Source organism: Anser anser, assembly GCF_964211835.1.
Source record: "Anser anser genome assembly, chromosome: 3".
Lineage (NCBI taxonomy): Eukaryota > Metazoa > Chordata > Aves > Anseriformes > Anatidae > Anser > Anser anser.
The window spans coordinates 79,952,940-79,965,852 of record NC_139722.1 but is presented as its reverse complement, the minus strand read 5'-3'; the positions used below and the strand labels follow the sequence as shown (position 1 = coordinate 79,965,852).

The window sequence follows — 12,913 nt, the reverse complement described above, 5'->3', positions numbered from 1 at the left end:
CAAAAACCTACTAAAACATGTTGAGCATTATGCTAACGTTCTGCTCGTGCCAGAAAACTAGTACACGTTTTCTGTCATTTTTCAACATTTTCCTGATGAAATTATAAATGCTATTACAGAATAAACTTTACAAAAGTTATCCCAGATAAAATTAGATGAAAATAGTTTGGATATTTGCATTATTTAAACCAACAAAATATTGTTCCTACCATATTTACTACTGGAACTTGAAAAATGAAGGTGGGGTAGGAGATAGAAGGGGACTGGGAATTTGCCCTTGAATTTCAAGCTGTTTGGGGTTGACAAATCTTTTTAAAATAAACTTTTCTTAAGCAATGATCTTCAAAACTTGGATTCTTAGTGTTAGCAACTCATGTGAATAGCCAGGCAGTAAAAATGGCTGGGCAGCTTTGTATTTCAATGGCATGAGAACTGCATGGATCTTACTCCATCAATAAAATCAGAATTATTGCCATGTATAAATGGCAGTCTGAGTTCATGTGTATCAGAGGTCCATGGCATTAAAAGAATTATTTTTTTTTGTCTGGAATCGGAGTTGATGAAGCAGAGGTACCCTAAAGAACATTTCAGAACTGCTCAGCAATGAGATTCCTTTGACGTATGGGTATTTTCAGCTACTTACCTTTAGATTAAATATGCTAGCAGTGTTCTCCGAAGTCAACACCAAATACTTGAATAATCCTCACAGATGTTAGTAATTTAAATAGGAAAGGTACTGTCATTCCTACAAAATAAATATATAGTAGGATGGAAATAAAAAAAATCCCTCAAAGATGTTCAAGCGTAAACACAGATTCTTACGATAAGTACATGGAGTCCTCATTGTCACATGAGGAATGCACAGTGAAAAACAAAAAAGCCAGGGAAAGAAGTCAGATTGTAAATGGCAGGGAAAAGGGGAGTTGGTAAGTCCATCATTTAACAGTCTTGAGGATAAACATCATAAATGATGAGTTAGTTGGGAATGTAAAGTAGGATAAGGAAGTGAACTCGTCAAAGAGTGGAAAGAGGCAGCAAGAGATGTAAAAGCCAAGGCAGCAAGCTTGAGCTCTTTCCAGATTCAAGTCAAAGACTGTCTCTGAAATTTGTAACAGGGTTATGGACAGGCTCTAAAATAAAATAAAAGCTCAGTAATAAAACAGAAGACAAAAGTTCAGTGATCAAACTGGAAATAAAAACCAGAGATCAAAAGCTAGCATCAGATGGTAGTTCAGCCATTGTAACAGAAAAGGGGATGTGGCATACAGCAATTCGGCCAACAGAACAGAAAAGGAGACGTGGCAAATTCTTCATTATCATGAATCTTTAAATCAAGATGTAATATGCTCATTTGTTCGGAGTTTCTTGACTGTGGGTCCAGCCCTTCCACTCCTTCCCCACTGTCAAAGAATGCAATCAGGGAGTTGTGAAGCATGGAAGATTTACTGCCCTCTCTTTCCTACTCTTTGTGCACCCTTACTTTTCAAGGTCAAGTAGCTTCCATCAACTCCTCGAAGCTCTCCCGGATTATATAAATTTACAGTCATCAATAATTCTTAAACTATTTTATGATCATGAAAATCTAACTTCAATGAGAAACTTCAACCTCCAGTAATGGAAAAAGAGCTCATCTAGTTCTGATCACTGTATTTAGTGACAGTACGGTGAAACAAATGCCTCGTTATACCAATTAGCTGATAAAAGTATGTGCTGTTATTGGCTGTGACTGTTTTAAGCAACTATTTGTAATGAAGCATGGAACTATTTTCACAAGGGAGAAAAACTTAATGTTCAGCTAGGAATGCATTTTGCACTTGGCTGTTTCTGTAATACATTATTACTTCTACCCTGGACAAGTTTTATGAGTACTGCATTTGCTGCTTCTATTTTCTTTTCTGCTTTTGACAGCAAATTTTTTTCCTGTGCTGTTCAGATTACTTTTGTGTTAGGATACTGATGTTGCTGTTGGACTCTAAGTACCGATCAAGATCCACTTGTTAAGAGATTCTAGTAGTTTATTTGAAAAACTCGTAAGTAAATTCACCAATATATTAAATGTGCATGATGTGGTCTTAAATTAGCTTGTATTACTTGTAGCTACATGTAACACTTTATACAAATAGTTTAAATACCATATTTTAATCCAGGCAGTGACAAATTGTGATTACATTGTATATCCAGGAAGATTGTTTATTACAAGTTCACTGATGTCTTTGTATTGGTTAGGAACATGTAGTTGTCCCAAGAAATCACTGTCTTTGTCTGACAAACTGCTTTCCAGGGCACTAGGTTCAAGATCAGACAAGTCCGGTGGCAAGTAAGAGCTAACTTGAGTTAGTGACTGGCTTTTTTCTGCGGAGGCCTGCCCCTTTCCTACATTCTGATCAGTATCAGTGCTAACTTGTTTGCTTCTTGGTATAGATGCTTGTTTAATATCCCGATCAACTCTGTTCTCATCCTTATTGATCTGTTGGGCTTTTTGCTCTTCATCGAATAACCCTGCCCGAATGGAGACATCATTAAGTACATCAACAGATTCACCCCTAGCTCTTTTGCTGTTTTTTAACTTGCGGTTTCTCTTCAAAGAGTGGACTGGGGATGAAGCTGACTGCACTGGAAGAAGATCTGATGTACTTTCAGCTCTTTGACTTGCCTTTGAAACTCTGGACCTGATAGATTCTGGCTCTGTATCTGACCAAGGTCGCTTTGGGCTTTCAAGCCAGAGAGGTTCAGGACTGCTGTCAAAAGCTTCCAAGTCCCTGCCTGTACACTCAGCACTGGTGAAATCTTCTGAATAAGCTGTGTTGTCAGGACTAGCAACAAAGTCATCTGAGTATATGAGTTCAGAGTTCTTTTCAACACTCGTGCCGGGGCTTGGTTTGTGATCACTTACAACAGAAACATCATCATGCTCCGTGGTTTTATGATGAAGTAAGTGTATTTCTTCCTCATTACCATTACTTCCCTTTGCATTAGCATCTGATGGGACAGCAGCTGGAAGCTGGACTTTCAATTCCCTTTCCTTGTGAGCAGACTTTAATACGGTTTCTTCCAGTAAGGGGGCTGCAGTTACTTTGCATGTATGTTCTTCGTTTGCAGTCTCATTCTTCCTCAACAGCCTTTCAACCTGACCCTTCAGGTCAGGGGACACATCTCCTGTGCTGGAAAAGTACTCTTTGAGAGCACAGTTTTGTAATGAAGTCTCAACAGTTTCATCAAACTGACCATCCTGCTTTGAACTGTCTCCATTGCTACAGTGCTTGTAAGGAACCATGTGCTTTTCTCCAGCATTTCTGAGCAGCTTTCTTTTGGATGAAGGGCTTCTCTCCTTCAACATCTCCACTTGTTTTTTTCTGTACTGCTCTCTCTTCTCAAGCAGTATCAGCTTATCGGGGTTTGTCTGCTGCAGCCGTAGCCTCACTGTATTTGTCAGCCCATACAGCAGTTTCCTCCTGGGAGGTCTGTTTTCCTTAGGTTTGCAGTTCCTTTCAGATCCCGTCTCTCCCTGGGGTGCAGCTTTCTTAGGTCTTCTCACAGCCTGTGCAGACTCCCGGGAGGTAGCCTCCTGTCGGCCTTGCTTGAAGGGCGAGCTGGCAGCTCTGCTGTTCCCATGGGGCCTCGCAGGTGCCTCCGCAGGTTTGAGGACAGAGGAGCAGCCGGGGGGCTGCAGATCCGTGCCGCTGCTCCTTGGGGCCTGGTAGAGCGAGGCCAGATGCGGGTGGACGGCAGCGGGTGCGGCATGGCCGGTGAGCAGCGACAGCTCCGCCAGCAAGGCGCTGAGCAGCGGCAGCTGCCCCAGGGTGGCGTGGGGCTGCCGGGGGTGCAGCAGCGAGGGCCCAGCGCTGGGCCGCGGGGGGCTCTGGGCCTCGCCGTGCCCCTGCGGGCTGTGCACCACGACGCGCTCCTCTTGCCCTCCTGCTGCTGCTGGTGGCGGACCCGGCTGGGCCGGCTCGCAGCGGTAGTAGAGCACGGGAGGGCAGATGATGTTGCCCCCTTCCTCTTCCTCCTCCTCAGGGGAGGAGGAGGCGTGCGGCGAGGCAGCGCGGGGGCTGGCGGGGCCCCGCTCCCCGCCGTCCCGCAGCCTGCTGAGGCGGACGCCCAGCGCCACCTCCCCGACGGGGCGGCCGGCGGCGTCCCGCAGCGGGAAGCGGCCGCGGCGGCCCCACGAGGCGGGCGGCCCGGGGCACCGCAGCAGCCGGGCGGCGGCGGGGGCGAGCGAGAGGCGGCAGGCGCCGAGCAGGCGGGCGGGCCGCGGGCCGGGCCCGGCGGGCAGCGCCACGAGCAGGGCGCGCAGCGGCTGGCGGCGGAGCGCGGAGCGCAGCGAGCCCCGGCGCCAGCGGAAGAGGCAGCGCTTGCCGCGGCCGAAGGGGAAGGGCCGGCCCGGGAGCAGCGGCGAGGGCGAGGAGGAGGCGGCCGGGAGCAGCAGGAGCGGGGGGAAGTCGAGGAAGCGCAGCGCCACGGCCGGGCGCAGCGCGGGGCCCGGCGCCGCCACCCGCACGGCCGCCACCAGCAGCTCCAGGCAGTACAGCCCCTCGCCGCCGCCGCCCGGCATGGCGGCACCGCGCCTCTCGCGGCACGGCTCCCCCGGGGCCCGCCGGCCGTTACCGCAGGCAACGCGCCTCGGCAAAGCGCGCTGGGAGCTGTAGTCCTGGGCGCGGCCCTGTCACGGAATCGTTGAATCGGCAACGTTGGGAAAGACCTTCATGGTCATCTGGTCCGACCATCCCCCTACCACCGATGTCACCCACTAAGCCATGTCCCTAAGCACCACGCCCAACCTGTCCTTGAACACCCCCAGGGACGGTGACTCCACCACCTCCATGGGCAGCCCGTCCCAATGCCTGACTGCTCTTTCTGAGAAGAAATGTCTCCTCATTTCCAACCTAAACCTCCCCTGGCGCAACTTGAGGCCATTCCCTTTAGTCCTATCACCTGTGAGAAGAGGCCGACCCCCAGCTCCCCAAACATTCCTTTCAGGTAGTTGTAGAGAGCAATAAGTCTCCCCGAGCCTCCTCTTCTCCAGACTAAACAACCCCAGTTCCCTCAGCCGCTCCTCACAGGACTTGTGTCCCAGGCCCTTCACCAGCTTCTTAGCCGTTCTCTGGACACGCTCCAGGGCCTCCATGTCCTTCTTGTAGTGAGGGGCCCACAGCTGAACACAGCACTCGAGGTGCGGCCTCACCACAGATGAATGCAAGGAACGACCACCTCCCTGGTCCTGCTGGCTACGCTATTCCTGATACAAGCCAGGCACGCTGGTGGTCTTTCTGGCCACCTAGGCACACTGCCAGCTCACGTTCAGGTGAGCATCGACCCCCCCGATCCTTTTCCTCTGCACAGCTTTCGAGTCGCTCTGTCCCAAGCCTGTAGCGCTGCATGGGGTTGTTGTGGCCAAAGCGCAGGACCCGGCCCTTGGCCATGTTGAACCTCATCCCCTTGGCCTCTGCCATTGATCCAAACTTTGCAGGTCCCTATGCAGAGCCTTCAAATGCAAAGTGTTGTGAAGTAGGAGCGGAGTTAGTCTGGAATTAGTCCCCCAGGGACATGACTCACAAGGTCCTGGGCACTCACCAGCCACTGCCACCTCCCAGGGCCATGGGCACCCCCAAGGAAACCTCAGTGGGACACGGGCACCCTGCCAGGATGTGGTCTCTCCTCCTGGGGCATAGGCGCCTGGGTGGCACCTCACAGCTCTCCTCTCCCAGCCCAGCTCCCTCACTCCTCTGCAGGTGTGATCTCTAAAACCCACACGCAGCAGCCCTCACCTGCCCCACTGCCTCCCGTGTGGCTGCTGCCCCAAGCCCCTTGGTACCAAAAGGACACAAGTTCCTGTACGGATGATCTTTATTCAGCTGGGAGATGTGGTCTGCTACCAACAGAAATGTTCAGGAGTCCCCCAGCCAGCTCTGCTGCACACGCATGCTCCTGCTGTCCTCTGTGGAGCAACAGAGCAGAGCCATGTCCTTTGGGATGCCAGCAGTCCCAGCGGTGCCTCTGGGAGGATGGAAAAGGGAACTTCTCCTCGGAGGTCCTCATGAGATGAATGCCGAGTCCCCGCTGGCTGTTGTGCTGGCAGAGCACGGGCAGCCCACCAGGGGACAGCTGGCATTGTCGGTGGTGCCCGTGCAGGGAGGCGGTGTTCAGGGCGATGTTGGCATCCAGTTGTCAGGGCAGGTGCCTTCACCGCGGGAGCCTTCGGAGGGCTGAGGTGTGTCCTGCCTCACCGGCTCGCTGTCAATCTGAAGAGAATTGACTGTCAGATGGGTGAAAATGCTGTGCCAGAATTATTAGCCAGGCACTTCCTTCCACCTGCCCCTTTTCCCGGTGCGATGCCTACCCTCGCACGGGCCTTGGAGGTCCTAAGTCCAAGGGCTAACCCAACAGGTCATGGGCATTCCCTGGCCACTGCCACCTCACAGGGACATGGGCCCCTTCTCCTGGGTCGTGGGCTCCTGCGGGGCAACCCACAGCCATGGGTTCCTAGCTCCTCTCCCCCCCTTCTCCTGGAGCATCAGCCTCCCCAAACCCATGGACAGCAGCACTCACTCGCTGCACTGCCTTTCCTGTCACCGGTACACGGCATGCACGCTCTAGATGAATTTGCGGAGGGTATGCAAGCGGACTGTTCTTTTCTTGTGCTTGTTTTGTGCCTTCTTCCTGGGCAGTGGGAGCCCAAGCTCTTGCAGGCGGAGCTGGTAGAGGTGCTTCAGGCACCCCACCACGACAGCAGCATTGGCCTCCATCCGGCAGAGCAAGGCACAATCACCCAGAGCGTCCTTTCCCTGGTGGTCTGTCCCCACGGAAGCTGAGGCCCACCGGACCGTTCCCTGGAAGCAAAAAGAGAAGCAGCACAGTGAAGGGCACGGCTGAGGGCTCGCGGGGTGGAGAATCGTCCTGCTGGGCTCGGCTTCCTCTGGAGCGTCCAGCCTCATAGCACTGCTCCGGGCAGTCACGGGGCCTCACAACAGCACCGGCAGGCCCTGGCCCATGCTTGGGGCTCCCAGCGGCTGTCAGCCGTGCGGCTGGGGAAGAGGCAGAGGGCCTCTCGGGGCCTGCTAAGGCTTCTTTATGCCTGCTGGGTTTTGTTCTTTCCTGGGAAGCCTTGTGGCCAAGGTCCTTGTGGTCCGCTCGCCACAGGCTGGCCCTTTCCTGCACACTGCGTCTCCACCACTCACCTGTCTGCTGTATCTCTTCGCACTTCTCCAGAGGCTGAGGCAAGCAGCCCCACGCCGAGGAGGCAGATGGCGTCCCGGTTATTGCACAGCAGCCAGACGCTCCTGCCCTGGGCAAGGTATTCCCAGTAGTGGCCCAGGGGGTAGGGCAGCTCGGAGGGCTGGCGCTCGGTGCCGACGGGACGTTGCTGTGGGCCCTCTGAAGGGACCATGGTGTTCAGCCTGAGCCGGATCCGGCTGGGGCAGCTGGAAAGGCCGAGGCTGCAGGGCCAGTTGGAGACCAGGTGCTTGATGCCAAGGCTCCTGCTGACCCTGACCCTTTCCTAGCGGCGGTGGCCGCAGAGGCCGAGGCCACAGGCGCGGAACACAGCCACGGCCAGAGCGATGGCCAGGAGGAGAGCCAGGTCGAACTTCATCCTGCTCTCTCCTGATGAACACAAAAGAACACTGGAGATGGCTGTCACGCTGAGCAGAGCTCCGGCAGTGACCACCAGCACTAGCGGCAGTGACCAACAGCTCTAGCAGCAGTGACCACCAGCACTAGCGGCAGTGACCAACAGCTCTAGCAGCAGTGACCACCAGCACTAGCAGCGGTGCCCAGCCGCAGCCTGCTCTTATGCCCGGCCCTGTGTGAGCTCACAGGGCCTGTCGCCGGGAGACCGGCAGGCGACAAAGGCCGCGGTGAGGCTGGGGAGGACGCGGGCAGGCGGTCTTCGAAGCCTGCTGCTGCCGCTGCAGTCCACACGGGGGGACTGCCTGACCAGCAGGGCGGTGGGCTTGAGCCCCCCATGTTTGTTTGGGACTGTGCCCTGGATTTCTCAGTGAGAAGGAGCCGTGGCCAGAGCCACATCCAAGCTAGGCAGCCGTGGCACGGTTCTCCTCAAAACCCCTCTTGGGGGCAAAGTGGAAGCCCCCATCAAGAGGAAAGCCCCAAAATGGCTGTTGGTTGGATAAAATCATGGAATCATTAAGGTTGGAAAACACCTCCATGATGATCTGCTCCAACCACCCCCACATGACCAATATCACCCACTAAATCACGTCCCTAAGCACCATGTCCAGCCTTTCCTTAAAAGCCCCCAGAGGGACGGTGACGCCACCACCTCCCTGGGCAACCCGTTCCAATGCCTGACTGCTCTTTCTGAGAAGAAATGTCTCCTCATTTCCAGCCTGAACCTCCCCTGGCGCAACTTGAGGCCATTCCCTCTAGTCCTATCACTAGTTATGTGTGAGAAGAGGCTGAACCCTAGCTCCTCACACCTTCCTTTCAGGTAGCTGTAGAGAGCAATAAGGTCTCCCCAAGCCTCATCTTCTCCAGACCAAACACCCCCAGTTCCCTCAGCCGCTCCTCACAGGACTTGTGTCCCAGGCCCTTCACCAGCTTCGTAGTCCTTCTCTGGACTTTTCCAGGTGGGTCTTTTTGCCAAGGTGGCAGGCAGGCAAACAGCACTCCTCACATCCCGCACTGCCAGGCGTTTGTGAAGGGGTGCAGCTGCCAAGGCCTCAACAGTGCCTTTCCCACAAAAAGCATGGGTAACGCAGTCCCTTAGGAAGGGGCAGGGTCTTGCATGCAGCAGAGGAGTGCTTCTGGAGGCAAGGAGTGACATTAGGTTTATTTTTGCTTGTCTGCAGCATTTCCCTCCCCCCCATAAATACAGTATCCTAAACTGATGGCGTTCGGTTACAGTCGCAGTATGCCCTCACCATTCACAGCTGGAGGGTGCCTGAAAGAGAGACTGATCCTCTCTCCCTTTCTTCTTTTTATTCCCTCCGTTTTTTCCCATTTCCTTCCTCTGCCAAATCACAATCGCTTTTCAGGAAAGTAGAAACCAGAGAGAAATGAATAAAGAACTCTTCACTGTTGGTCAATTCCCTTTATCATTATTATTTAAAGGATACCTTTCATAAGCTGTTCTGAGAAGACAGTTAAGGAACAGACCTCTGTATTGTGGCCAGGGCTTCAGAAGTAAATAATTAAGTTCTTCTCAGTTCGTCTACAGAGGACTACAGGTCCTCTGCCATCAGTGCTGCTGGTGTTCAGATATTCCCATTGTACTGACACTGCAGCAGATTAAACAAATTGCCAGACCATTTCCATGCCACATTCGTCTCCTGTCATCAGTTGTCTGTTTTTCCTTCTGTTTCCTTTTCTGCAAGACTTTTCCCATCCCAGGAGGGCTTGACAATTTAGTTGTCGTTCTCTGAAAAGGCAGAATGACAAAAGACCTCTGGTACGCTGAGGGCAACAAACATATTTAGCAGTGGTCAAACAGCTGCTCTTAAGGTCCCCAGGGAAGAGGCTGCATAGGTGTTTTGCCCATTTTACAGATGGGCACACTGAGATTATGAATTTTAGTCCATGATTTTTAAGCTCTTTATTTTGAAACTTCCAGCTTGAGCAAACAAGAGACACAGTTTTGTGTGGTAACTGAGACTGAAATTAGGGGCTAAATTCTGTAGGAACTGTAGCTGCATTTTAAGATGCTGAGCCTCTGCACTCCCAACAGTTTCATGTGAAACTGAAAATTTCAGTTTCATGCATTTCCCTGAAAATCAGCCTTAATCCTGTATTTGATTCTGTACATGCAATATAAATAAAAAATACTGAATACTTGTGAAAACTGTAGGTGTGAATAAGCTGTGGAAGGTCAGTCAGCGAGTTAGTAACAGAACAAGTATTGAAATAGAAGGCGGTGTGGATTTTAAGTTTGTTCCCATTGCTACGTATTATTAACTCAACCGTCTGAGCACATTTGTCTTCAAAATAAACAGAAAACAACATTTTGTTGTTGAGTTGCAACTCAGATAAAAAAGGCAAAAATCGTTTTTCCTTCCAATAATCCTGATGTTTGGTACCCACCATTGTAAGGAGACTTGAGATAACACATTTTTAGACTACATGTCACAGAGGAGCTGTTTAGGAGCTAGGCACACCTCAGACGGGCAGGGTTATGGAATGAAGTTTTGTTACCTGCTACTGCCCTGAAGACTGCAGGTACCTGTTAAGATCTACCTTAGTTACATTCCATAAACCTTTTTTGAATAGCTCTGTTTCTTTTCACTGCAGTCTCTCAGACTAGACATCAATTTGTCTGTTTTTTTTTTTTTTTTTTAAATGACTGGAAGACTGAGAAATTTTGCTGAGTTTGTGAAGTTTTCCAGTGACCTTATTTGTTTGTTTGAAGTACTAGCATTTCATCTCAAAAAATTCCAACCCAGACAATTGGTATCATTAGCAGCAGCTCAGCAACTTTGGTTCAAACCTTTTGAATGCTCTGAAATGTCTCCCTTTTGCCCTTAACTTTTGTAAGATTTCAGATTTATTATCTCTCTGCACAAAGAGATCTCGCTATACGGTTGTATATCTGTTTGTGGATGAAGAAGTATGGCTATTTAAAACAAAACAAAGCAAAAAGGTCTTGAGAAAGCATGGATTATGCTGAATCTGCAATGACATTACCTGTTCTGATGTTGATTGTAAAGATTGCACTTTTTACAGATAAAATGCTGGAGTGAAGAGCTGGATATAAAATGCTGGATATAAAATAGTTCTTCTCTGTGCAGAATCTGCAGGGCAATGCTTCGAATTCGTGCAAATATTTAGCCTGGTGGCACTCTGATTCAGAAGGGGGTCAGACAGTCTGCTGGAATATTCAGCTGCGATGTAACAGTAGTTCTTAAAATACTCCAGCTTAAAATACCACCCAGAGAAGACTTATTCAGTCTTTTCTCAGTTGTCTCTGTTGAGTCAGCCACTTGTCAAAGGGTAATAAACAGGAAGAAATTCAGGAATAAGAATGGCAGCTTTTGATAACTCTTAGTTTTCGCTCAGAAAACTATGAAAAATGAAGAGTTATAAAATACATGAGCAAAGCATTTTTTTTTCAAAAATATTTTAGATTTCTCTCTTGAAGAGTCTAGAAAATGTTTCCAAAAGGAATAAAGTCAAATGGGAATATTAAATCTATTCCAAAATTGCTGTTTGTATCTACTTCCATATATTTTGCACCGTTTGCAGGGATCTTTGCTATTTCCTGCATCCAAATTCTACTTCATGCTCCTTAATTTTGTGCTGACCCAGTTCTGATGTTGTATGGCACAGTCTAGGAACAGCTCTAATGGTATTTAGCACAGATTTCTTGAGAAATTTCATTGAAACGAAGGGTACCGGGGCCTGCCCCAAATTCTCAGGGTGTACTCTCCTGTCCACAAAATGCCCCTCAAGTAGGGTGGTCAGGAAAGCTGGTACAAAGCCTATTCAGATGTACAGCTCCAAAACATCTCCCTTCTTAAATTCCTACCCTAAGGATGCTTGCCAACTGCTCTTACTTCAGATTGATAGCTCTCGCATTTATTTTTGTTCTCTACCATATTTAACAGCCTTTGGGAAGTGTTAAAATAAACATTATTGGCCCAGTCCTGTGGCCCTTCTCCATTTGGCAAACACCAGCCTGTTTCCCGTCCCTTCAAAGATTTCATTGCTGTCCTTCGCGTTTTACTTTCTCGGAGTGGTGAGAGTTAAGGCTCACGGCTTAGTTACTTTCGCAGAGTCAGCAGGGGAGGCGCACAGGATTGTTTTCTCATTGCGTCGGGGTGTGGGGAATGGTTGGCCTGTAAGGCATGTGTGAATCTGTGGCTTTCGCAGCCAGCTTGGAAATGCAACCCATACCAACTCGCCTTCTGATTCCAATTTTCTTCCCATTTAATGGGACTGTGGCAAAACATAGCTTCTCCCTCTGTACTGAGCAGTCCTCTTTCTTGGATCTGGGGAAGCTCAGTCCAAGCAGATACTTAGAGGAAACATGGGAAAATCTGGCAAGCCATTCCTGAGGCAGAATGACGCTGTGAGAGCCAAGAGGAAGCAGGATGTCACAAATACAGGAGCCTAGACAAGTGTATTGAACACGACAATGAGACATATCCATAAGGGTTATGTCTGAGGTGACTTCCTTTATTTAAACAAAGTTCTTATTAAAGCCAATAGACGTTTGCTTAAAACAAAACAACAGTGAAGGGTCAACCTTAGGATTCAGCCCATTGAATGTTCCTTGCATAATGCCCAGCAAAGTGGATTTCCTTAAATAACTGGGTGCCTTCAGCACATGGAGGCTTTACCATCAATCTTTCCATTTATTTAATATAAAACATCCTGAACATCATGAACTCACTTGGTATTAATGAAAACCCCCTGGGTTCACATGCCATCATTCAGCATTAATTAGTGCATCCCTGTTTACATTGTCATACTCCCCATCCAGTAATTGGGAAGCTCTTGGGAAGTTCACAAAGGGATCCGTTTATTTTGTTTGGCTTCCTGGTTGCAACCCATACCTGCCATGCACATATGCGTTGAATGACGAAAGGATTCCAGGTGTTCAGTCATCCAAGGAGGGCTGCTTAATCGTGAAAAAATGCGTGCGCATTTTTTTGTGAAGCAGGGAAAATCTGCACCAAAAGTTTTCTTCTGGGTGTAGGGGTCCTTACAATTCCCGTTGTAATTGTAGAGATGGGTCCTCAGCCCCTCTCAGGGTACAGCAGCAGGCCGTGATTTGTAGGCAATGATTTTTCAGACTCACCATCTCCTAAAAAGCCGCATTTGCAGCGTTTCTCCAGCTTAAGCTGGGAACCACTAGGGGCAACTTGCAGTACAGATATCTGACAGAGCCTCTGACAGTGAAAGCTCTTGTGAGCCTCAGGATGGTTTCTAAAGTCAATTCAACAGTTACATGAGATTTCATTAA

General features: G+C 49.7%; 1 protein-coding gene and 1 long non-coding RNA gene across 2 annotated transcripts; both read right to left on the bottom strand.

Annotated features, from left to right (window-relative positions):
* Positions 1-259: 259 nt before the first annotated feature.
* On the bottom strand, positions 260-4,922 carry MAP10 (microtubule associated protein 10). Its single transcript, XM_083830050.1, has one exon. The coding sequence runs from the start codon at positions 4,550-4,552 to the stop codon at positions 2,165-2,167; it is 2,388 nt and encodes a 795-aa protein (XP_083686176.1). The 5' UTR covers positions 4,553-4,922; the 3' UTR covers positions 260-2,164.
* A 909-nt stretch (positions 4,923-5,831) lies between these two features.
* On the bottom strand, positions 5,832-8,935 carry LOC310898152. Its single transcript, XR_014583001.1, has 2 exons — positions 6,547-8,935; positions 5,832-6,239 (listed from the first exon to the last, which is right to left on the bottom strand). It is a non-coding gene; the product is annotated as an uncharacterized lncRNA (long non-coding RNA).
* Positions 8,936-12,913: the final 3,978 nt, after the last annotated feature.

Excerpts from the sequence above, each read along its gene's own strand:
- MAP10 (XM_083830050.1), bottom strand. The coding sequence starts at position 4,552 with ATGCCGGGCGGCGGCGGCGAGGGGCTGTACTGCCTGGAGCTGCTGGTG.